We start from the raw sequence: 25,362 nt of genomic DNA on the forward strand, positions 1-25,362 counted from the left end.
TGTCTGTATTATGTGTTTGAACAGTTAATTATGCCAGACCGGTTATAATCTTGGGGCCTATGAAGGACAGAATCAACGATGACCTCATCTCCGAGTTCCCGGACAAGTTTGGGTCATGTGTGCCACGTAAGTACCTACAGAGATCTTGAGGTTCCTGTACAGGTGCTTTGATTATCAGATAAACTAGACTTTTTAATGGCTCTTCCATTTATTATTCATTATTCATCTTTAGTATGCACCGATTAACCTTCAGTAGAGGCTGACTCATCCAGTGTCTTTAAAGAGCCCAACTGAGCAATAGTGTACTCTGTTATTCTCACTTGTGCCATTCTGAATTTCAATCGGAGTGTTAGAAAAGCCTTCAGCCAGGGTAGTTTGTAATTATATCCAGTAGTCTTGGGGGTTTTTAAGCGTTTGTGCTGATAGCAGTTCTGGTGGGGTTCATCAAAATGAGACGGTAAGGTGAGTGACCTGACCATAAGAGTCTGTGGTGTTCCCTACTGTCCCAGAGTGCTTGTTGTGCAGTTCCTGAAACTCATTTCATTGTGTTGTGACTATCAAATCACTTGTTTCAAGGTCTGCTGATTAATGATCTTCAACTAGGTCACTAGTTAGTGAAGTAAGTGGTCTAAAGAGTAAATAAAAAATCTCTTGGAGCAAACCTTGAAAGTAGCCCTTCTTAATCCACGATTTGTGTTCTTACTTTCCTAAGTTTTATGTTTATTGGGAAAGAGCTCTGTTGTCTTGTGCTACAAGTATTAGTCAAAATATCTACAATAAATAAAGGAGGTCTTCATCTCAGAAAAAAAAAATTCCTAAATTTGCTCATGAGTTCCACAGAGCTCTTTCATGTTTTACATTTGTTGGTTTTTCAGTTTTTCAGACTTTTATTTAACCATTTTTGTTTGTTCATAATTTTAAAAAAGCGGCTAACAGTTCTGGTCAAGAAGGTAAGTGAGAATATTAGTCTGAAATGAGCAAGATATGAGTAGAAAATGTAACAGTCCTTCCCTGTAGTATACAGTTCATCCAGTCAGTGGGAACTATGGGTATTTCTGCTTAGATCACTGCTGCTGTTCTAGCTTTTAGTATGTCACCCCGAAAGGTAGACATACAGTAGTTTATTTGTATTTGTAAGTAGATTTGACCTCGGGCCTCTGACAGCTTACGGTATTTCACATGAATGAATTTGTAAATAATAATGATGATTTATATGTGTTTTAGAACTGACTACCCACAAGTCTTAAAGAGCTAAAGCCGTTATTTTTTTTATTTTTTTTTACCAATTCCAGATACTACTAGACCAAAGCGGGATTATGAAGTGGATGGGAGAGATTATCACTTTGTGAACTCACGAGAGCAGATGGAGAAAGACATCCAAGAGCACAAATTCATCGAGGCTGGACAGTACAATGACAATCTGTACGGAACCAGTGTCCAGTCTGTCAAATACGTGGCTGAGAGGGTCAGTGCTTGCTGTTGTTTTACAACCACAACATTGCCATGAAGTCTGCTTACTTCCTTGTTATTATTGTTACTCTTATCTCCTATGCATATGTTGTGGTTTAAGATTATTTGAAATGCTTGAATGAAATGTGGTGTATAAATAAGCTTGAACGTAGATTTTACACTTAGTTTGTAAAGCAGTTTCCAGATGTACAGTATATTACTTGTGAGCATCTCGGTAAAGAGTCAAACTCAATGCTAGGGGCCATCCTTCACAAGACTTGTCTTTGTTGAACCTCTTTTAACTGAACAACACTTGAATGTGTCTTTTGTGAGCGGCCCCTTACTCTACTGTTCCGCTTCCCAGCATTAAGCAAATCCTTTTTGCTTTTCTAGGGAAAACACTGCATACTTGACGTGTCTGGGAATGCTATAAAACGACTACAAGTAGCACAACTCTACCCTATTGCCATCTTTATAAAGCCTAGATCCATCGAGACCTTAATGTAAGTTTCCCACACATCTCTATGATGATGTATATATTTAAGAAATAATACACAATCATCTGCGCTCCAAGTCAGTGACTGACACACTTCTAAAACCTGTGCATTTCAGGGAGATGAATAAGAGGTTGACGGAGGAACAGGCCAAAAAGACGTACGACCGTGCCATGAAACTGGAGCAGGAGTTTGGCGAGTACTTCACAGGTAACGGAAAAGTTCCTAATCCATCAAGACACCCGAGTGGCGCCTTTTTGCTCAGATATCACCTCGTTTGCATATTCTAATAGTCTCTTGCATATGCAATACCTCAGAGGCCAACCCCTGCAGCCTGTTAAATCCATCATGTTTGACAGTAGAGCCATAGAGCTGAAACATATCAACTTTCTCTTGAAATTGGCATTGGCTTGACCCCCGTGAGTCTGTATGAAGGATTATGAAGAAGCATGCAATGACATGATGATTAATTTGAGGATATTTTGAACCCACGTGACAGTGCTCCTGCTGATTTATATATATACATTTTCATTCCGCTGCTCTTAGATTTAAAAAGTGTGTTGCTTTACTAATAATGCTGTGTACTTAAATAAAGAAGAGCTATTTTGCTTATCAGAAAAGAAAATATATTTTGAAACAAAGCAGTTGCATAATTCTCATTGCTTTTTTAGATATTCTGTTGCTGGGTAAAATGGCTATTCTTACAAGAAGAATCCATGAACAGTAAAGTGGTTAATGAGCCATTAAGTTCAAAAACAATCGTTATGAAGGCTTCATCAGGGTTTCTTTTTGTGGTGCCAAACTAAAAAGACATTGAGAATCTTTTAACATCAGCTCTTTCTCTTTTTCTTTCAGCGCTGGTTCAAGGGGACACACTAGAGGACATTTATAACCAGTGTAAGATGGTGATAGAGGAACAGTCTGGACCTTACATCTGGATTCCCTCAAAAGAAAAACTATAAAAAATCACCTTACCCTGGCAGGGACCTTGGACTGGGACAGAAACACACATAGGAATAATTTGTAATATAATATAAATTATTATTATGCCAATGTTTATTGTTAACTCTTACGGTGATTTTTTTTTTCCGTTTGTTTGTTAATTTTATGTTGCATTTTTCACTTTCAATATGAATGTTCCTGAATGTACACCACAAAGTGTTAGAAGCATTTTTGGTCTCGACAAAAAAGTGTACTCTTTGTTTGTATATTTATTGGTTAGCTTTTTAATTTAAGGAAAAAAAGAAACAAAATTTAGCGCTGAGTATTCTTCTTCAAACAATCTTCGGTTGGGATTTTGAGCAGGAGGTCAAAGAAGTAGGTCAGATCATCACAGATGTTTTCCAAACCATCACCACCTTCAAAAAAAAAAAGGAAAAAAAACTAAAAATCAATGTTGATATCAGCTTTCTTCACTTTTCACCCAATCATTTGGTTTCACACACCTCCCAGACTCATTTCACAAACTCTCCAGCATCTATGCACTCCTGTGGCTAACAACACACACTTTGATTGTGTTGCTTTTTTGTTGTATTATTTTGTTAATTTTGTTTTGTACAAACATCCTTTTTTTTTTTTTTTTTTTTTTGAAGATTTAGTATCCAATTGTACATTATTTCTAATGGATCCTTTCAGAAAAGAATCTTGTGATTTTAAGATGTTTTAGTGTAAATGGATAAGGGGATTCGACTAGCCGTAGGAACTATGACACTATATTTTGCTATTTATATTGAAAGAGGACACAACAGCACAGAAAATATTTATAAAGATTATATATAACGTTGTCTAAAAATCGTTTTGGAAAAGAGATTTTACTGGTCTATCATATTGTGTCGTCGCTGTTTGTGTTGGTAAGAGTGAAAGGTAATGAGTGCATGTTTTCCCTGAACGAAATGCCACCGTATCTATCCAGTTCCGGCATCCAAGAGTTCTGAAATCCTTGGAACTCAACTTTAATTGGCTGAAGATTCTACTCAGTGTGAATTGAGTTCATTTCAGGTTTGTTCATATAACAGGAAGGAGCCTGATGTTTGGGAATCAATGTTCTGCCTCCCTCAAGCACCCTCTAAAGTGTTTACAGTACCTCAACTACAGTTCAGAGAAATGAGTGCAAAAGGGACAAGATCTGCAAGCAGTCCGGTCTTAAAAGCTTTTAAGTAAATGTAGTGTTTCATTTAAGTTACATTTTTCTATTTTGGCATGCTTTACACTTGTGAACATGACCTTGGCTTCCTGTCCACACATTCACGCTGCATACTTGTGTCATTGTGCCCTTTCCATTTTCCTTCTACATTAATAGTAAAGCTCTCGCCATTCATGGAAACTACAAATGCCAAAAGCCATTAACTCTGCTCACTCGTTTCAAATGAGGGGGGGATTATTTGTTGCAATATTTATTGGGAGATGATACAGCATGGTTCTGTGGCAAGAGTCTTTTGACCTACTGGTCACCGCTTGCCTTAAAAAAGGGAAGAGGCTTTTTGGGCCAGATAGACATTTTCTATGCTTTCTTGAAGACTGAGCACTTTTGTATATTTGAAAACTTATTCACAGATTGTGTTCAACCAGATGGTGGACACAGAGGGGGATTTTCAGAAGAGAGAGGCTGAATATCAAAGTGGAGATTTTAATGGTGTAATATGAAATTTCGTTAAATAACAATAGATAATGTATATGTTATTATGACAATGTAAACCATGGATGGCATCAGTGACTATCAGAATATAAATTGAACATTTTAAATGCTGTGAAATTATTTCCTTCTCTTCTACATGTGTAGTTTTTCTCCTTATTCAGTGTGGTTGTTCTATCATCTGTAGCATATCATTTTATTAATTTAGTAATGCACACAATGGATCGTGAGAATATCTCGTGGGACCTGGGGGGGGGGGGGGGTACCCTTTTTGTTAAAAATATTTGCATTTAAATCTATTTGTATTATTGGGTAATCAAAAGAGAATCTCAAATACTGATGCTGTAGCTTTAATGAAAAACAAAACCCTGCAGATTGTACGCACTTGAACTGGCTCTCTGGAGCCTTATGGTGCTCATAGTCTGATTTGGTTCATTAAGTCCAAGTGAATGTTCAGCTTAGTCAAATGTGCTGAAATGGGGTTGTTTTTGTCTCAGGGTTGCCAGATAGTGCTTAATCACTAATATTCAACCTTCGGATCAGAGTGCATCTGTTTATTCCACAAATCTCAAATGTTTAATTCCTGAAACCTGCATTGCATTTAGTCCTTTGTTCTGGAGCGTCTGTGTCTGAGTTCGCTTTGTGATTTATTTATCCCCAAACAAGTGATGCAAATTATTTTCCACACGTTATTATTTGTCCTGAATTCCAAATGATATGTGCAATTTTGTACAGTATATAAATATCTGTTTGCACTTATTGTAGTTGTATAGGAGAGCTTTAATTAACACTGTCCCCCAAACCTCTCTGTTTTTTCTATTTATATCACAGGAGATTAAAGTTAAATTATTAAACACTTACATCCCCCTTCTGTTTGTAGGTATCATTTCCCAGCATTCCATGGGTGTAACAGTTTAAGCACACTTAGAAAAAGTGTAGTTCATGTTTTATAGTTTTATTTTATTTATTTATTTTTCACTCTATGTTTTTGGATTTCTGGAAGGAGAAACCAAAGAAAGGAAACTATTCTTTGCATCCTGTTGCAGTATGTATTCCCGGTTGCTTTGAGGAATCTCAATAAAAACATTGCTTTAGGTATACATGAAGGTACTTATAAAATGTAAATAAAAGGTTTGATGAGACATTTACACTCTTCAGAAGATTGACAGCTCTTTTTGTGCACTGTGAGAGTTCACCTCTATACTGACATCTAGATTTGTGTTTTAACATCAGTTAACCTGCTGCTGATTCTATGATATGTCATAATTGATAAACGGAACCTTTAAAAGAGTTTGTCATGCAAGACAAACCACTTTGTTCTGAAATCATTTATCTATGACTGTGCATGACAGTAACTGTGTAGGGTGGACACTTACAACCTCTCAAAGTTTGCATACTTAAGTGCCACTTTAAGCATTGCTTCCTTTGCATTATTGCAAGCAGCTGAAGTGCTCAATTTAGTCATTTTATTATGTACTTATCAAGTCTATATAGTGTGTTCAAGCTATACAGTACATGATCCAGTGCCAAGTGCAAGAGAGGAAACATGTTGCTATTTTTCATAATGATCTTTATTGAATGTAATTGTAATCGTGAAACTTATTATATTATATTATTTTTAAGATGCATTGTCCATCCAAATATATCTTTGTAATAATTGGAAACCATTTATGGTTAAAAGTGTAGAGCTACTACACTCGCAAAAATTAGGGAGGGGTTAGTGACGGTACCCATGCAAAAGGTGTACTTTTAAAAAACTAATATGTAAATTTAAGGTACTAGCATGCACCAAGTAGGGGTAAATAAGGTACACGGTAGCACCTTTTAGCTTTGTACCACTCCAGTGAAATTTTTTTCTGAGTATGTTTCCAGCGGTTTTGCTGCCCTCTAGTGGTTGATCAGGGTGTAACGTGCTTTTCACCCGCTGCTTATAAATCAGTAGCACTTCTAAATTGCACTACACTAAAGTAAGTTAGTATTCGTTGGTTTTGCAGTCTCTTATTTCAGTTGTCATTCCTCTCCAGCTTCGGGACACGCTGTGGACTCTTCATTAGAGACAGGTTCCCTGCAGGAGGGTCCGACCTCAGAGTAACCAGACTCCTCAAAGTGTTGCGCTGCAGCGGAGGCCTGACTGCTCTCTCTCGGCTTAATGAAGTCTGTGTAGACGCACGGTAAAGGAGTCACCTCTCCAAAGTCAGGTATTTCCTGAGAGACAAGAGTAGTTGGAATAAACAGGTATTATTTATAGGGGGTTGTTTCATGAATTAAAGACCCAATGAAATTACGACAGTGGCATTTAAGCTTAGTGACTACAGCAACTTCCGGTGTAGTGCTTTGTTTTGAAATGATCAGAATAATAACCACGACATTAAACATTTAAGTGTCACACAACAGGAGAAGAGCTATATTTAAAGCTTTTAATGCTATATACAAAAAGGTCATTATAGGGTTTTATTATAGGTAATAATTTTATAGGCTATTGATATTAGCTACAATTAGATGTGTTTGCCAGTTATTAGAAATATGACAGAAATAGTCCATTTTAAAATAGCCAAGCAAGCTATTAGCCTTTAGCTTACATTGCAGATGGGAACAGGGAAAGTGTGGAAGTTATCATTTAATTTTATTGGACAAAGTGTTGAAAATGCCAAGAGCAAGATTAGACTATAAAATGGTAAATGTCAATATCTACTGAAAGCTTGATTTGTTGCATGTATTAGCATATAGAGGCCTCAAATGTAGTTAATATGAAATTAAAGCCAAAACACTTATTTTTTAAGATAATGAAGATGGTGCCTTAAATATCATCATATTAACGTACATCAGTGTGTACTAAATTCATAGTTCATAGTGAAAAAAAACTTCTAATGTTTTCCACTACAAATACCATTAAAAACGATGAAAACCATCAACTTTTAACAATTAAATTCATTAAAAAATGATTTCCTTTAATGCGTTTTGGCACATTTTCCATTAGGATTTAGTGGTTTTACCAAGCCACCAGTAGAAGGCGACCAATTACCAGTAGAGACCAACAGGGTCCATTAAAAACCAATAAAACCATCACAAATTCTGTAAAGTTCTCTAATGTTTTGTTTTTTTAAAGCAGGGATCTGTTTATTAATACTTTTTAATAATATATTACCTGATAAATACCAAGGTCAATGGCTGCTTCCCCTGTGGAGTATATTTCACATATATTATACAATTACAATTGGTATATATATATATTTAAGTATAATTATATTATTAATACCTAAAGTTTATAATAAACAAACAGATTTGTTTTTTAATACCTCCATCTGTAGTTTTGCCATTTTCTGCTCTGTGCCCTAAAAATATAACAACAGTAAAACATTCTGTACAAAATAGAAATGTAATGCAGTAATGGCTGTAATTGTATTTTATGTTTTAGGTTGTCTGCTGAATAGCTGGTATTAATATAGCATTTGCTGAGATTAAGAGTGGTATTGTGGTTCATAGTCTGATTCACAGAATAAACTTAACTCATGGAGGATGTGGGTTTCATAAACTAAGAGTTGTTTTTTTGCTAAAGCAAAATAAGAGAAAATCATACTGTGGTGGTATTTGTAAAGGCAGTAGAACACGAGGCACAGTCCCAAAACACAAGTGAGTGTAAGTCCACTTGAAAGCACAGTTTGATCAGACCGAGTTTCATCTCTAGTGCCATTTCCTTGGTTAACAGAAACCAGAAAAATACGTGATTATGCAATGCAGCTTCCTTTTTCACTGTGTTACTTTCTTTTTTAATATGTCTTAAGAAGTGTCTTTGTGTTTAAAGATGTTTCAGGTTTAATTCCTGTCCTAAACATAATATAATAATCTGGCAACATTTTGCAAATTGATATAAGATGGACAATGAATGAAGAACTGCTCACCGGTAATATATGTGTGCTTTTCTGATTCTCCATATGCATTTGAAGCAATACAGCTGTACGAGCCGTACTCGGAGCTGGTTATGTTGCTGATGTGTAGAGTTTGGTTTCTCTCACTGAACGAATGTCTGTGTTTCTCTAGAATAGAGACTCCTTCTCTCTTCCACATCAGATGCTGAAATAAACCGCTCACTTCACATTTGAGAGTCACAGATGTGCTGGAGGTCCAGGAGACCACAATTCCTGTTGCATTTGGAGGATCTTAAAGTGAAATATGTTAATGAGCACAAGCACGACAAAATTAGAGGAATTCTTCATGAATAAGTTTGACTCTGTTTTGTCTGACTTACATTGAATAGTTAATGTAACATTTAGCCATTCTTTAGTTCTATCTCCTGTATCTATAGTTTCAATGAAAACTCCTTCATCCCTTTCTGTCACGTTCTCCAGAATCAGGGTGTTGTTGTTTAGATAGAAACGAGCCGTTCCACAGCATTGACTGTATGAAACACTGGATTTGGTAATTGTTAGTCTAAAACATAGACATGTTGTCGATCTATTTCGTTTGGTCCATTCCACTGACTTCAGAGAATCAGCAGTGTGTTGATCAAGTTTCTCTCCAGTGAGCTCAACACGACTGTATAGGCCCTTCTTCACTTCTTCAACTTTAATTTCTCTCACTGTCAATCAGTATGCATGTTCGTTATTATTAATTAACAAATACTAAGAAAAAGATCAACTATATCTTAGAAATGACTATACATGTAAATATAGTAATTGGCCTAAAGAAATGAAGTTAAAGTAAACTTGAAGTAGTACTTTAAGTAAACATCACACATATACTACATATCTAGCTTTTTAAAATGTATTATATGTATGTATTACAAACCACATATGCATTAATAAAAAAAACAGAAATGCTGCAATAATTATTAGTTATAGAATGTATTAGCCATACTTACCAAATACAGCAAAGAAAAAAAGCCAAATATGAATGAAATATCCTGGCATCATAAGTCAGGAGTTAGACTTAGTCCTCTTATAGTTAAATTAGCATTTGATTAACACTGGTAACCTTTAATCAATCCATTCAGACGTGTAGATCTAGTTTCTGTGACACGCTTTAATGAACCCGGAGTTTAAACTGTCACCTCAGAGTAAAAAAGTAGTCACTAAAAACCACGACAGGAAAATATAAAGCGGTTAGAACAAGGAAGAAGGCAGGGCTAGTCTTATTCAGATAATACAATAGAGACAACAACTCATATACATGTTTCATATTGTATATATAAGATAAATTACTAATTCACGAAAAAGACAAATTGACAGCAGATTATTTAAATGTATAAAACTGATTATCGCTATAATGTCATCTTGTTGTGCTAAATCATCAGATGTCTTACGGTGGATAGTGTTGAATCAGTTTAATTTAGTATTATTTTTACTAGATATTAATACAGTACCTACTGTTATTTAATATTATATGTACTAATAAAAGCTAGAGTCTGAATCCTCTGATACATAATGAAAAAAAGTGATATAAAACATCTGTTAATGTAATAAGTAAAGTCAAACAAGGGAAAACCCATCATCCTCTGGTTTTACCTTTTAAAACAAGTCTGCTAGACATAAACATATGAAGAATTCACACATTCTGAGAATACAATGTAACTTCACAGCTTCAGCTGGTGACACAACAGCTAAGAATGAAACAGGATGTATGAAAAAAGACCATGAAGGAGACTTCAGTCCAAAGTGAGTCTTTCTAATTCAGCAGTGGCTGTACGTGAAGCAGGCGGTGTGTTGGATTTCTGGCCCTCTGCTACAGATTTATAGTGCTGATCGCAGGAGAATAATACATTAATAATACAACCCTGAACTGAAACTTTTAAAACGCTGTGCTTTACAAAACATGAATAAATGCCACTTAATACAAATAATGCTAAACAATGACCTCAGCATTTGCAGAATGTGAAAAGCATTTTTTTATTATTTAATGTAATATTTCAGAACATAATTTGTCCTCTCCAGCTTCAGGACGTGCTGTGGCCTGATCATTAGTGACCCAAAACATAACAACGGTTTCTTCCCTGTCTGTGGGTCCGACCTCAGAGTAACCAGACTCCTGAAAGTGTTGTGCTGCAGCGGAGGCCTGACTGCTCGCTCTCGGCTTAATGAAGTCTGTGTAGACGTACAAGACGGAAGTCAGCTCTTCAGAGTCAGGTACTTTCTGAGAGACAGCATAAAAAAGTATATTAATAAGTATATAAATAAATCATTCATAGAATTCAACTGGATGCAAAGAGTTTGTTATTTGACTTAAAGACCCCATAAATGTACTTTAGGATTGTGTTGACATATTGAAATGTTTTAGGTCACAAGTTACTTTACGACCTGAACCATGATTAGTTTCTAGTCAAAAGCAGGTGATAACAGGATGAGGAAACATTCTCATTTTGAAGAGCATTTTATTGGATGAAACCATGTAAACATAAACACACACTCATCAAGTACAAGATAAGTCATCAATATAGTTTAATTTCCTGGAAGTGGAAGAGGAATGTGTATAGTATATGTGCTTAAAGCTAATGTACACTGTCATAGAGGCATTTAAAGGGTTAGTTCACCAAAAAATAAAAATTATGTCATTAGTAACTAACCCTTATGCTGTTCCAAACATTTAAGACCTACGTTTATCTTCGGAACACAGTTTAAGATATTTTAGATTTAGTCCGAGAGCTCTCAGTCCCTCCATTGAAACTGTGTGGACAGTATACTGTCCATGTCCAGAAAGGAAAGAACAACATCATCAAAGTAGTATGACATCAGAGGGTCGGTTAGAATTTTTTTGAAGCATCGAAAATACATTTTGATAAAAAAATAACAAAAACTACGACTTTATTCAGCATTGTCTTCTCTTCTGTGTCTGTTGTGAGAGAGTTCAAAACACAACAGTTCAATGATATCCGTTTTGCGAACTAATCACTCGATGTAACTGGATCTTCTTGAACCAGTTCACCAAATCGAACTGAATCTTTTGAAACGGTTCGCGTCTCCAATAAGCATTAATCCACAAATGACTTAAGCTGTTGACTTTTTTAATGTGGCTGACACTTCCTCTGAGTTAAAACAAACCAATATCCCCGAGTAGTTCATTTACTCAAACAGTACACTGACTGAACTGCTGTGAAGAGAGAACTGAAGATAAACACAGAGCCGAGCCAGATAACGAACGAGCAATTGACTCGTCAGATGAAGTGTCAGCCACATTAAAAAAGTTAACATCTTAAGTCATTTGTGGATTAATGCGTATTGGAGACGCAAACAGTTTAAAACGATTCAGTTCGATTTGGTGAACTGGTTCAAAAAGATCCGGTTACATCGAGTGATTCGTTCGCGAACCGGATATCCAGACTGCTTTGTTTTGAACTCTTCCTCACAACAGACACAGAAGAGAAGACAATGCTGAATAAGGTCGTCGTTTTTGCTATTTTTGGACCAAAATGTATTTTTGATGCTTCAGCAAATTCTAACTGACCCTCTGATGTCACATGGACTACTTTGATGATGTTTTTCTTACCTTTCTGGACATGGACAGTATACCGTCCACACAGCTTCAATGGAGGGACAGAGAGCTTTTGGACTAAATCTAAAATATCTTAAACTGTGTTCCGAAGATGAACGGAGGTCTTACAGGTTTGGAACGACATGAGGGTGAGTTATTAATGACATAATTTTCATTTTTGGGTGAACTATGCCTTTAAGCTAACAAGGAGGGAATAACAGCCACAAAACTGCAGTATTTATTTTTATGGGATCTTTAAGTTAAAGATAATAAATGCTAATCATATTAATGTCCATCAAAATGTTTATACTGAAATCATTATTTATATGTTTATGGCTTTTTGTACATTACCTGATAAATTCCATGGACCTTGTCTGCATCGCCTGTGTATTAAAGAGTGAGGATATAAATTATAGGATACTTTATAATATTAGTTGCAGCTCAGAATTTTTTTCAACCTTTATCTAGTTCTGCCAATGTCCACTCTTTAGTGTTAAAAGTATACCAAATGTAAAATACACTAAACAAAAGCTAATTTTTCACAGTGCATTTTATAATACTATACATGCTATATATTTCAGGATAGTCTACAGAGTAGCTGGTGAGTTTTGTTGAGAGAAAATGTTTTTTTTTTTTTCTGTAGTTCATACTATTCATAGGTTTTGAGACTGATAAACTGAGTTACAGAATAAAACCAAATAATGGAGGATGTGGGTTCGATAAACTAAGAGTTGTTATTTTGCTAAAGCAAAATAAGAGAAAATCTTACTGTGGTGGTATTTGTAAAGGCAGTAGAACACGAGGCACAGTCCCAAAACACAAGTGAGTGTAAGTCCACTTGAAAGCACAGTTTGATCAGACTGAGTTTCATCTCTAGTGCCATTTCCTTGGTTAACAGAAACCAGAAAAATACGTGATTATGCAATGCAGCTTCCTTTTTCACTGTGTTACTTTCTTTTTTAATGTCTTAAGAAGTATCTTTGTGTTTAAAGATGTTTCAGGTTTAATTCCTGTCCTAGACAGAATATAATAATCTGGCAACATTTTGCAAATTGATATAAGATGGACAATGAATGAAGAACTGCTCACCGGTAATATATGTGTGCTTTTCTGATTCTCCATATGCATTTGAAGCAATACAGCTGTACGAGCCGTACTCGGAGCTGGTTATGTTGCTGATGTGTAGAGTTTGGTTTCTCTCACTGAACGAATGTCTGTGTTTCTCTAGAATAGAGACTCCTTCTCTCTTCCACATCAGATGCTGAAATAAACCGCTCACTTCACATTTGAGAGTCACAGATGTGCTGGAGGTCCAGGAGACCACAATTCCTGTTGCATTTGGAGGATCTTAAAGTAAAGTATGTTAATGAGCACAATTACAACAAAATTAGATTAATTCTTTTTGAATAAGCTTGACTCTTATTTGTCTGACTTACATTGAATAATTAATGTAAAATTTAGGTGTTTTACAGTTCCATTTGCTGTTACTATAGTTTCAGTGAAGACTCCTTCATCCCTTTCTGTCACGTTCTCCAGAATCAGGGTGTTATTGTTTAAATAGAAACGAGCCGTTCCACAGCATTGACTGTATGAAACACTGGATTTGGTAATTGTTTGTCTAAAACATTGACATGTTGTCGATCTATTTCGTTTGGTCCATTCCACTGACTTCAGAGAATCAGCAGTGTGTTGATCAAGTTTCTCTCCAGTGAGCTCAACACGACTGTATAGGCCCTTCTTCACTTCTTCGACTTTACTTTCTCTCACTGTCAATCAGTATGCATGTTCGTTATTATTAATCAACAAATACTAAGAAAAAGATCAACTATATCTTAGAAATGACTATAAATGTAAATATAGTAATTGGCCTAAAGAAATGAAGTTAAAGTAAACTTGAAGTAGTACTTTAAGTAAACATCACACATATACAACATATCTAGCTTTTTAAAATGTATTCTATGTATGTATTACAAACCACATATGCATTATTAAAAAAAACAGAAATGCTGCAAAAATTATTAGCTATAAAATGTATTAGCCATACTTACCAAATACAGCAAAGAAAAAAAGCCAAATATGAATGAAATATCCTGGCATCATAAGTCAGGAGTTAGACTTAGTCCTCTTATAGTTAAATTAGCATTTGATTAACACTGGTAACCTTTAATCAATCCATTCAATCTGTAGATCTAGTTTCTGTGACACGCATTCCTCAGAGTTAAAAATAGTCACTAAAAACCACGAAAGGAAAATATAAAGCAGTTAGAACAAGGAAGAAGGCAGGGCTAGTCTTATTCAGATAATACAATAGAGACAACACCTCATATACATGTTTCATATTGTATACTGTATATAAGATAAATTACTAATTCATGAAAAAAACAACTTTCCAGCAGATTATTTAAATGTTTAAAACTGATTATGGCTATAATGTCATCTTGTTGTGCTAAATCATCAGATGTCTTACGGTGGATAGTGTTGAATCAGTTTAATTTAGTATTATTTTTACTAGATATTAATACAGTACCTACTGTTATTTAATATTATATGTACTAATAAAAGCTAGAGTCTGAATCCTCTGATACATAATGAAAAAAAGTGATATAAAACATCTGTTAATGTAATAAGTAAAGTCAAACAAGGGAAAACCCATCATCCTCTGGTTTTACCTTTTAAAACAAGTCTGCTAGACATAAACATATGAAGAATTCACACATTCTGAGAATACAATGTAACTTCACAGCTTCAAATGGTGACACAACAGCTAAGAATGAAACAGGATGTATGAAAAAAGACCATGAAGGAGACTTCAGTCCAAAGTGAGTCTTTCTAATTCAGCAGTGGCTGTACGTGAAGCAGGCGGTGTGTTGGATTTCTGGCCCTCCGTTACAGATTTAAAGTGCTGATCACAGGAGAATAATACATTAATAATACAACCCTGAACTGAAACTTTTAAAACGCTGTGCTTTACAAAACATGAATAAATGCCACTTAATACAAATAATGCTAAACAATGACCTCAGCATTTGCAGAATGTGAAAAGCATTTTTTTATTATTTAATGTAATATTTCAGAACATAATTTGTCCTCTCCAGCTTCAGGACGTGCTGTGGCCTGATCATTAGTGACCCAAAACATAACAACGGTTTCTTCCCTGTCTGTGGGTCCGACCTCAGAGTAACCAGACTCCTGAAAGTGTTGTGCTGCAGCGGAGGCCTGACTGCTCGCTCTCGGCTTAATGAAGTCTGTGTAGACGTACAAGACGGAAGTCAGCTCTTCAGAGTCAGGTACTTTCTGAGAGACAGCATAAAAAAGTATATTAATAAGTATATAAATAAATCATTCATAGAATTCAACTGGATGCAAATAGTTTGTTATTTGACTTAAAGACCCCATAAATGTACTTTAGGATTGTGTTGACATATTGAAACTTTTGAGGTCACACGTTACTTTACGACCTGAACCGTGATTAGTTTCTAGTCAAAAGCAGGTGATAACAGGATGAGGAAACATTCTCATTTTGAAGAGCATTTTATTGGATGAAACCATGTACACACCCATCAAGTGCAAGATCAATCATCAATATAGTTTCTTTTCCTGGAAGAGGAATGTGTAAAATGTTGTAATTAGCAGACAGATGAAATTATTGTCGACCATTAAGTAAACATAATATACAGTGCCCTCCACTATTATTGGCACCTTTGGTAAATATGACCAAAGGCATCTGTGAAAATAAATCTGCAATGTTTATCATTTTGATCTTTCAGCTAATGTCTACAATTCTCCAGCTGTTATCCTTGGAGAGTGTGCATTAGGACGATATAGACACACGTCCTCTTCCAAGCTGATTTGTAACATCTTTATTTGATTGGAACCCCGTAATAATTGCCCTGATGGTGGACATGGGGATTTTCCATGCTTTAGCTCTTTTCTTACAGTCACTTTCTATTTAGTGAAGCTCAACAATCTTTTCTGTTCTGCACATCAGAACTATGTTCTTTCATTTTACTCCTTGTGATGGATGATCAAAGGGTTAGTTCATCCAAAAATTATGTCATTAATAACTCACCCTTATGCTGTTCCAAACATGTAAGACCTCCTTTTAACTTCGGAACACAGTTTAAGATATTATAGATTTAGTCCCTCCATTGAAGCTGTGTGTACGGTAACGTTATACTGTCCATGTCCAGAAAGTAAACCCTCTGATGTCACATGGACTACTTTGATGATGTTTTTCTTACCTTTCTGGACATGGACAGTATACCGTCCACACAGCTTCAATGGAGGGACTGAGAGCCCTCGGACTAAAACTAAAATATCTTAAACTGTGTTCCAAAGATAAAAGGAGGTCTTACATGTTTGGAACAGCATAAGGGTGAGTTATTAATGACATAATTTTCATTTTTGGATGAAATAACCCTTTAAGGGGTATTTGTTCTTTGTGTTGCTCATATTTATATTCCTGTCGAACAGGAACTCTTGGCTGGACAATTTCATGTTCCTATTCACCCTGGTTTGCTAAAAGATGTAATTATCAATGGTAATATACTTCAGAGATATTTTACTCAAAATAATTTCTAGGAGTGCCAATAATTGTGGCCAACATTCATTGGAGAAAAACTATAATTTCATTATGAGATATTGTCCCCACTTTTAATTGTTTTACTTTAGTGATACGTTAGAATTTTGTGAATTTTTTAAATGAAAGATCAAAAGGATAAACAATGCAGATTCATTTTCACAGCTCCCTTTGCTCATATTTACCACAGGTTCCAATATCAGTGAAGGGCACTGTGTGTACAGTCATGGCCAAAAGTTTTGGCAGTGACATAATTTTTTGTGATTTGCAAAGTTTGTTGCTTCAGTATTTGTAGATTATTTTTCTACATGTTTCTATGGTATACTGAATAACAATGATACATATCATAAGAAAAACAATGAAGCATATCATAAGTTTTAAAGGCTTTTATTGGCAAAAAATAATATGACTCAGTGTTTACAATGTTGACCCTTGTTGTTCATTACCTCTGCAATTCACTCTGGCATGCTAGATATTAGATTCTGGGCCAAATTGTGACTGATGTTGATCCATTCTTGCCTTAGTTCTCGGAGTTGATCACAATTTGTGGGCTTCTGCTTGTCCACTGGTCTTTTGAGGACTGACCACAGGTTTTCTATGGGATAGAGATACGGTGAGTTGCCTGGCCATGGATTTTAAATTTCTATGTAATGATATTCAAGTCACTTCTTTATCACTCTTGCTTTGTGACATGGTGCTCCATCATGCTGGAAAATGCACAGATCATCACCAAATTACCATACTTTATTCCTTGCAGTGATTTTGGGCAGAATTAGGAGAGAGCACACTCACTTGGTTGAAAAGCAACCCTACACGATTGTCTCAGGATGCTTCACTGTTGGCACAACACAGGACTCATGGTAGCATTCACCTTTTCTTCTCCAAACAATCAATTTTCCAGATCAGAAAAGGGAGCTTCATCAGAGAAAATAACTTTCCACCAGTCTTCTGCTGTCCAATCCTTGTACATCCTTCAGAATTTCAGTCTGTCCTTGACATTTTCTTAGAGAGATGTGGCTTCTATGCTGCCCTTCCTGATGTCAGGACATTGTCCACAAGTCTTGGTCTCACTGTGCATGCAGATGCTCTCACAACAACCTGCTGCCATTCCAGAGCAAACTCTGCACTGCTGGAGACACGATTTCAGCTGACTCCTCAGGAGAGACGGTCCTGGCACTTGCTGGACAGTCTGGGGCATCCTAAAGACTTCTTCACTGCAGTTCAAACCTCTATCCTTGAGGTTCTTGATCTTGTAAATGGTTCTTTCAGGTTCATTATTCTTTGTAGCAAAATACAATGCAAAACGATGCAAAAATTGATGCAAAACGATATCGACTGCATGTTTTTACTGCACATTTCTTTGGAGATAACCATTGCTAACAAGAACACAATGATTGGAAGCAGTTCTTCTGCAATCAATCTGCTCTTACAATCTAATTAGTTTGTTTGTTTGTTTGTTTTATTTGGATCCCCATTAGCTTCAGCATAAGCTAAAAGCTATTCTTCCTGGGGATAGGAAGAATATTCTACCTTCCTATAATCTACCATGTGACAATACAATATATCACACACCATACGTACAAGACATTACACTACATTGAAAATACATATTCTACATTTAATACCATTGATCTCAAAATAACAATTATAAAAAAAAATAATAATAAATTAAATAAAATAAATATAAATTGCGCCGCTCCGAATAGATCGATATCAAAAATAATGTAACTAAGAACCCTATAACAGTATCTCCTTAAATTAATTAATATTAACTATATATGTTTCTTTGAAGGTAATATTTCTTAAGTGATTTTTTTAAACCATACAAATTGTTTTGTTGTTTAATAGTATTTGGGAGAGAGTTCCATTCACACATTGCTCTATACCTTACTGAACGTTGAATTGATTTGGTTTTTACTATTGGTAAAATAAACTACCTCTTACTGCATGCCTCGTTGGATAATAATGTGTGTCTGTACTAAAGGATAGTTTTTCATATAAAGTAAAAGGTGTTTTGTTTGTTATAACATTATATAAAAATACCATAAGTGAATATTCCAATCTATTTTTTACTTTAAACCATGAGAGGCTTTCATGCATTTTTTCAACATTTGATCTAAACCCACATGAGAGAGCCAGACGTGCAGCTTTATTCTGGATAACTTGTAGTTTTTTTTATATTAGTTGATGAAGTATTGGACCAAACCACAGAGCAGTAATCAAGGTGTGAAAAAAACAATGCATAAAGTACTTGTTTAACAATTTGTGGTGTAAAATATTTTGCACATCTTTTAATAACAGCCAAAGTGCTGCCCATTTTTGTTAACAGTTTCTGAACATGTTTGTCCCAACACAATCTACTATCAATCATCACTCCCAATAGTTTAGCCACTTCTTTTTGTTCAACTGAATTTTGCTCTATGCTAAGTTCAAGCTTTGGTTTGGCAAGTAAAGAAAAAGGAGTTCCAACCACAAAACAGTTAGTTTTAGATACATTGAGAATCAATTTGTTATTCCTTATCCAGTTCACCACTAACTGTAGTTCTCTTTGTAGTTTTACATTTAAATCACTAATATCAGTTCCTGCTAAATATACAGTTGAATCATCAGCAAACATTGAAATGCTTGCTATATCTAAAACAGTTGGAAGATCATTGGTAAAGATTGTGTAGAGGAGCGGCCCAAGACAACTTCCCTGAGGCACACCCTGTTCCACGACCCTTACCTTTGAAAAGCTTCAATTAAAGTAAACTAATTGTCTTCTGTCTGACAGATAACTTTCCATCCATAATAATGCAGTTCGTGAAAAACCATAATATTCCAGTTTTTTTAACAGTAAATCGTGGTCAATTATATCAAATGCTGCAGTGAAATCAAGCATTACAACACCTATTATTTTCCTCTCATCCATATCCTTGTACCAGTCATCAACCATCTGAGTCAAAGCAGTGGCTGTTGAGTGTTTTTCTCTATATGCATGCTGAAATGTTGTGATTAAATCATTATTCATAAAATAAGACTGAATCTGTTCATAAACAATTCTTTCCATTATTTTACCGAGAATTGGTAATAAACTTATTGGTCTACTGTTTGACCCAGTGAAAGGCATTTTCCCATTTTTCGGTATTGGCACAACTTTACATATTTTCCATGCTTGTAGACATATATTCTCAGTAAAACACAAATTAATTATATGAGCAATAATAGGAGCAATGATTGAGACTATTGGCTTCAGCAACTTCAATTCAAGGAAATCAACGCCAGGTGGTTTGTTTTTACAATTCATCAGAAGTAGTTCCACTTTAGAACCACTGACACTCTTAAATTTAAAGCTGCATGTTTTACCTTCCATCATTTTATTTATCAATATATTTGATAAATCGGTCTTGTATGGCTGTGTAGTATTTTTAAGTTTATTTATTTTATTTATGAAATAATCATTAAGATGATTCGCTATATCACTTGGTTTCGTAAAAAAATTACCCTCATATTCTAAATAAGATGGAGTTGATTTATTATTTCCTCTTAATATATTATTTAGTGTATTCCATAATTGTTTACTATCATGTTTTATTTCTATAATTTTATTATTATAGTACAATTTCTTTTTCTTCTTATTTACCTTAGTTACAAAATTTCTAAGTTTACAATTTACAGTATGATGGTGATTTTACCTGACTAGTACTCGTTCACTTTCACATTTCTGCATTTTTTATCAGAGAAACGACAAACAATAGGCACTACTCTACGTACACTGCTGAAAAGTCGCACTTGAATCATCAGTGGCAAATACTTTAAATATGTAAACATGCTTACAGACTGTGAGTCAGAACAGCCAGCATTGTAGTCTTCTATCCCAGGATCAGGGAACAGTCCTCCATAAAATGTGCTGCACACTGTATGCTGTATTTTAGCGTTCACATTGAAACACACAGCCTCTTCACAACATGGCGGATGCAGTGGCAGCGGACATTAAAGGTACACCTTCTTTTTTTGCGTGAACATTTGAGCAGTAACATGCAAATCTTCCCACATCGTGACGTAGACATATGGGGGCATGTTTAAACAAGTCGTTTTAGAGGGGCATGGACGACTCTTAACTTTTATAAAGATTATCTCTATGGGTTTGAGACTTTAGTCTTTGCAACTTTAGGGATCTTATCGATTCACAAACAGCTTGTAACGCCCCCAAAGAGAAAGGAAAACTTGAAATGGCATCATATGACCCCTTTAATGTAGCTGCTCAATTTGTGTCAGGATAATTTTTTGGCCAATGAAGCTTTTAGGAATTAATTTGAATGCATCTGATCACTTAACAGAATAATCTAGAAACAATGTGAATAAACACCACAACAGCTTAAGCGGCAAACTTTGTAAAAAAACAAAGTTTTTCTAAATATTACTTATTATCTAGCTACATAAATCACTAGCCATACTTACCCAATACAGCAAAGAAAACCAGCCAAAAATGAATGAAACATCCAGGCATCTTAAGTCACGAGTTAGAATTCTTGATGATCTTGTAGCTAAATCAGTATATTATTTGATTCATAATAATTAATCAAATCATTCAAATATGTAGACATTCTGTATGATGTTCTTTATAGCACTCAAAACTGCTGTCACCTTACAGTAAAGAATAGCCACTAAAAACCACAACAGGAAAATAAAAAGCAGTTAGAACAAGGAAGAAGGCTGCTCTTATTCTGATAATATAATAGACAGCGTGTCATGTACATTTCACACAGTATATCAGACCAATAACTAAATCATTAAAAAGACAACTTGCTCTGGTTCAGTGTATTATTAAAATTTAAAAAATGTATTATGGTTTGTATATTATATATTTTTATATCATCTTACTTTGCTAAATAAAAAGATGCCTTTCAGTATTTACCCTGGATTCAGTTAATTACTGGATATTTATACAGTACTTACTGTTATCTAACAGTATATAGATTCTCATCTATTAATGTAAGAAGTGGAATTAAACAACCCATCATCATCTGGTTTTACCTTTTAATAAGAAATGATTCATTGCAAACTGTGATATAATTAGGCAGTGGACTGTTGGAGTAGATATTATGATTTTTGAAGACACATTTCCTGTCTACAGTTTAAAGAAATGAGTTTTTCCTAATACAATACACTGCTAAACATAAACGTATAAAGAATTCACACAATCTGAGATGCACCGAATGTAACTTAAATTTTCAACTTGCGACACAACAGCTAAGACCGAAACAGGATGTATGAAAATAGACCATGAAGGAGACGTCAGTCCAAAGTGAGTCTTTCTAATTCAGCAGTGGCTGTACGTGAAGCAGGCGGTGTGTTGGATTTGTGGCCCTCCGTTACAGATTTAAAGTGCTGATCACAGGAGAAACAAAATGAGCTCATCAATAATACAATCCAGAACTGAAACATTTAAAATTCTATGCTTTACAAAAAAGAAAAAGAAAATAAATGCCACTTATTTTAACATTGTAGAGTATCTGAAACTAACCTGTGAGTTTTTGAATTCAGAGTAGAGTGTGAACAGCACGTGAAGTGAGTGAATCCGGTTCTTGTACACCGGGATGTCCAGGATTCCTGACAGGATATACTAACAATCATTAAAAAACATAATGAAAGCATCAAAGATATAAATACAAGAAACATGCAACTTACCACAAATAATGTCGACATACTCTGCCAAATCACAGTCAATATCTGCAGTGGGGAGATTCACCTGATTAACAGATGGAAAAGTGAACGTGAACATGACTGAATTTGCAGAAAGTTATTTAAACAACATATTTGAGTGGAGCCAACCTTCCCCAGAAGCTCCTCAAACTCAGGCGGCCACTCTTGCATCAAGCTGTCAATATCTGGCATGGGTCTGAACAAATATACAAGACTCTTGTTATAAATTGAAATAGATGATATGTTCTGCTCTCTGGGTGTTTGTGGTTGGTTCATGTCAGTACTTGCCTTGTGTAGTGTACGGTAGCTGGAGGCTTGGACCGATGCAGCTCACTAATGCTCTCGATCCAGTTGTCTATGGCTTTGGGGTTCTTCTCTGGGTTTTCAATGCTCTTGACTTTCACTTCCTGTGAAACAGATGTGCATCACTTTCCAATTTCAATTGCTAGGCCAAAATAATCAAAGCAGGTTTCCAGTGCGAGTTTGTGAACTCACAGCAACATTGTGTTGTTTGCTGTTCTCTGACAGCCACAGGGAAAGCACAGTTGGGTCTGACTGTTTAGTGCAAGGCTCATCCAGAACCAGGAGACCCAGATTGTCAGCCTTCCCATCTGGTCGTGGTACCTGTGGGTTGAACAGAATGATTCAGAAACTGAACACTGGACACATAGGTCCGGTTCAGATTTAAAAATTGTCACTCACTTTGAGGAAAGCATCGATGTCCCCCACAGCTGGGATGAAATCAGGGATAAAGGGCTTCAGTTTGTGGTCAAGCTCTATCGTCTGTGGAGTATATCTGAAAGAAACACGCACGCAATTAATAACAATAATAATCCATTAGATATCTACAAGTCAAGAGAGTGTATGTAGTGTTTCCTATGTCTCAAAGGTTGATTTGTTTTCTTTTCATAGCCAATTGAAAGGTTTGAAAATATTAATCGTTTTTAAACTTTCATAGTTTCCACCACCAACTGAATAGATATTTTATGGTGTTCATGTACATCTAGAAAAAAATGACAGAATTCCCCTGTGATGTATGTACAGTCACTATTAGACACTGTTAGCAAACAAATGTAAGAAATAAGATTTATTTTTGTCTACAGGTCAAAATTGCTCATAGTTGAATCAACATTCACACTCATTAACAGTGTAAAAGTGTTAAAGGTCAGTTTGCTAGATGTTTTTCAGTTTGTGTTTTGTGTGCAGGTGCACATCAAATGCGGTGAAGGTGTTAAGTTGATGCATGCCGACCTTGTGATGTACTGAAACAGCTCTTTGATCTCAGCTGTCACAGGAAGATGTTCGTAATCGGCTGGGTCATATGCACTGTGAGAAATCATCCACACATTCACATTATTTTCAAAAATAATAAAGTAGCTTTTTTGTTTTTCAGTAGATATTAAAACTGCTGTATAATGCTCTTAGTACTATTGATAAAACATATTAGTGAAATGTGTTGCAACTTATACAACTTGCCCACTTCACCACTGTATATCTACTCTTTGATACGGTTTCATTAAAAAAAAACAATTTCTCTCATCTCAGACAGCAGACAGTGCCTTAGATGAGCGGCCCTACCCTTCTGGAGCAGATCCAGGCTCCCCTTCCTCCTCATCAGACTCTGTGTCATCAGAATCATCATCGTCGTCATCATCATCATCATCTTCTTCTTCCTCATCATCCTCTTCATCATTCTGATTAGTAGCACGAGGTCCGGGTGGCGGCTCTTTCTTTCTCTGCTGTCAGATGTGAACAGGTCATTCAAACGTCATTTTAGCCTTTCCCCAAATAAGAGTTAGTGAACTTACCTTAGTGTCCTCTTCTAGTTTATCTCCAGCATAAGTGGCCATGGCGCTCTGCTTCTGCCTGCCTGTCCTCCTGGAAACTGAAATTAAGACATAATATCATGAAAAACAGTCGATGAATGGTAGGTAAACTGAAGTGGTAAACAGTCTGACCTATCTGTCTTGGGGATGGTGTGTGCACACTGGCCGCCTCCTCTGCATTCACTTCAAAACTCTCGTCATATGGCTGGTTGGTTTTGAGCTGAATCTGTTTACAGTTATTATTTGCACTTTAGTATTAAAACTGGGGGTTGGTTGTGTAAACTCTTTAGAGTAGACTTAAAAAGTCATCTAACTAAAACAGGTAAAATATGTAATCAAATAAGTTGAACCTGCGCTCACAAACCCTGCTCAGGCATTACAGACTGGGTCTCATAACCTTGGGAGATGCCTATCAAAAATGTATTTTTATGAGTCATAGTGATTCCAAAACGCTGCAGACTCAGAATATGTCTATGATGCCCTAAAATGGTGTCTAGGTAACATTAACGTTAGGCAGCTTACTATGTTTAGAGACACAGCCTATGAAGTAAATATTTAGCTCACCAGCTGGTTTAGCTTTTTTTGCATTACTAGTTACTAGACTATTATAACCTTCCAAAAACCGTTTTAGGAAGCAACTAATAACCAGTATCTTTTATGTAACATATTAAGACAAATGTGACACGTAACTTAGTCATTAAGGAATAACAATGTTTTACTGTAATTTAGATTGTTGTTTGATGAGCGCGCTAACGTTACATTGGTTTACGAGCTACATTGAATAGTGAGCCAGAAAATACATTACATTAGTGCCTTGCGTATTTAACACGATATGCAAGATTAAATTATTAACATTTGCGCAATAATAACAAACCTTTTGTCGCTCAGACTTCTCCATGAAAACACGACGGTGTACTGTTGCCAAGGGAACTTAATCTCGCGAGAGGTTCACCGGAAGTGCGTGAGACAGATGCGAACTCACGGACATTCTCTGATCTACATATGAATATATATTCTCTATTATAGATGACAGTGGATATATTACTTTTAGTGCTTTAAAAACATTGCAGGTGTATAGTTTAAAGTATTTTATAGTTTGAGTAGTAAAAATGCATTTATGCATATGGTATTTTCCCAATAAAATAAATTATCATACATTCTAAAAATAAAAAGCATTTGTGAAACATTATACACCCGTTTTCTGTTAATAAAAGTTTTTAAATGTTTTCAAAATAA

The 25,362-nt window shown here is 35.5% G+C and overlaps 3 protein-coding genes and 1 long non-coding RNA gene across 39 annotated transcripts in view; 2 read left to right on the forward strand and 2 right to left on the reverse strand.

Moving 5' to 3' along the window:
• The window catches only part of dlg2 (discs, large homolog 2 (Drosophila)), a 191,930-nt gene extending 186,488 nt beyond the window's left edge, over positions 1-5,442 (forward strand). For all 24 annotated transcript variants that reach the window (XM_026273740.1, XM_026273743.1, XM_026273741.1 and 21 more), the window contains 5 exons: positions 25-126; positions 1,293-1,465; positions 1,843-1,952; positions 2,062-2,153; positions 2,799-5,442. In XM_026273740.1, the coding sequence (XP_026129525.1) occupies positions 25-126; positions 1,293-1,465; positions 1,843-1,952; positions 2,062-2,153; positions 2,799-2,905 (584 nt within the window). In that variant the 3' untranslated portion in view covers positions 2,906-5,442. The remainder of the gene's footprint in view (positions 1-24; positions 127-1,292; positions 1,466-1,842; positions 1,953-2,061; positions 2,154-2,798) is intronic.
• LOC113109894 (neural cell adhesion molecule 1-like) lies at positions 4,556-14,269 on the reverse strand. Of its 5 annotated transcripts, XR_003293023.1 has the most exons (12): positions 14,085-14,269; positions 13,473-13,802; positions 13,126-13,383; positions 12,806-12,922; positions 12,388-12,419; positions 9,434-10,701; positions 8,822-9,151; positions 8,475-8,732; positions 8,153-8,269; positions 7,872-7,907; positions 7,721-7,752; positions 4,556-6,780 (listed from the first exon to the last, which is right to left on the reverse strand). XR_003293023.1 is itself a non-coding variant. In XM_026273775.1 (10 exons), the coding sequence occupies exons 4-10, from the start codon at positions 9,483-9,485 to the stop codon at positions 6,586-6,588; spliced, it is 1,020 nt and encodes a 339-aa protein (XP_026129560.1). In that variant the 5' UTR covers positions 9,486-10,701; positions 12,388-12,419; positions 12,806-12,922; positions 13,126-13,314; the 3' UTR covers positions 4,556-6,585. The 5 variants fall into 5 exon arrangements, 3 of the variants coding, with proteins under 3 accessions (XP_026129560.1, XP_026129562.1, XP_026129561.1); XR_003293024.1 differs by lacking the exon at positions 8,153-8,269; XM_026273775.1 differs by lacking the exons at positions 13,473-13,802; positions 14,085-14,269 and having other exon boundaries at positions 13,126-13,314.
• Positions 13,263-23,612, forward strand: LOC113109897 (uncharacterized). Of its 2 annotated transcripts, XR_003293028.1 has the most exons (4): positions 13,263-13,394; positions 15,132-15,323; positions 17,140-17,228; positions 17,373-18,202. It is a non-coding gene; the product is annotated as an uncharacterized LOC113109897 (long non-coding RNA). The 2 variants fall into 2 exon arrangements; XR_003293027.1 differs by lacking the exons at positions 17,140-17,228; positions 17,373-18,202 and adding an exon at positions 23,507-23,612.
• On the reverse strand, positions 14,831-25,098 carry ift46 (intraflagellar transport 46 homolog (Chlamydomonas)). 8 transcript variants are annotated; one of them, XM_026273773.1, is made up of 12 exons: positions 25,001-25,063; positions 24,259-24,352; positions 24,109-24,185; positions 23,879-24,036; positions 23,552-23,626; positions 23,003-23,096; positions 22,796-22,924; positions 22,589-22,707; positions 22,430-22,496; positions 22,286-22,346; positions 22,122-22,207; positions 14,831-14,938 (listed from the first exon to the last, which is right to left on the reverse strand). In XM_026273773.1, the coding sequence occupies exons 1-12, from the start codon at positions 25,022-25,024 to the stop codon at positions 14,846-14,848; spliced, it is 1,077 nt and encodes a 358-aa protein (XP_026129558.1). In that variant the 5' UTR covers positions 25,025-25,063; the 3' UTR covers positions 14,831-14,845. The 8 variants fall into 8 exon arrangements, with proteins under 8 accessions (XP_026129558.1, XP_026129553.1, XP_026129552.1 ...); XM_026273768.1 differs by lacking the exon at positions 14,831-14,938 and adding an exon at positions 21,620-21,985 and having other exon boundaries at positions 22,286-22,327; positions 23,879-24,039; positions 25,001-25,098; XM_026273767.1 differs by lacking the exon at positions 14,831-14,938 and adding an exon at positions 21,620-21,985 and having other exon boundaries at positions 23,879-24,039; positions 25,001-25,098.
• Between the last annotated feature and the right edge of the window lie 264 nt (positions 25,099-25,362).

The sequence above is a fragment of the Carassius auratus genome, chromosome 10, assembly GCF_003368295.1.
Source record: "Carassius auratus strain Wakin chromosome 10, ASM336829v1, whole genome shotgun sequence".
Taxonomy (NCBI): Eukaryota; Metazoa; Chordata; class Actinopteri; order Cypriniformes; family Cyprinidae; genus Carassius; species Carassius auratus.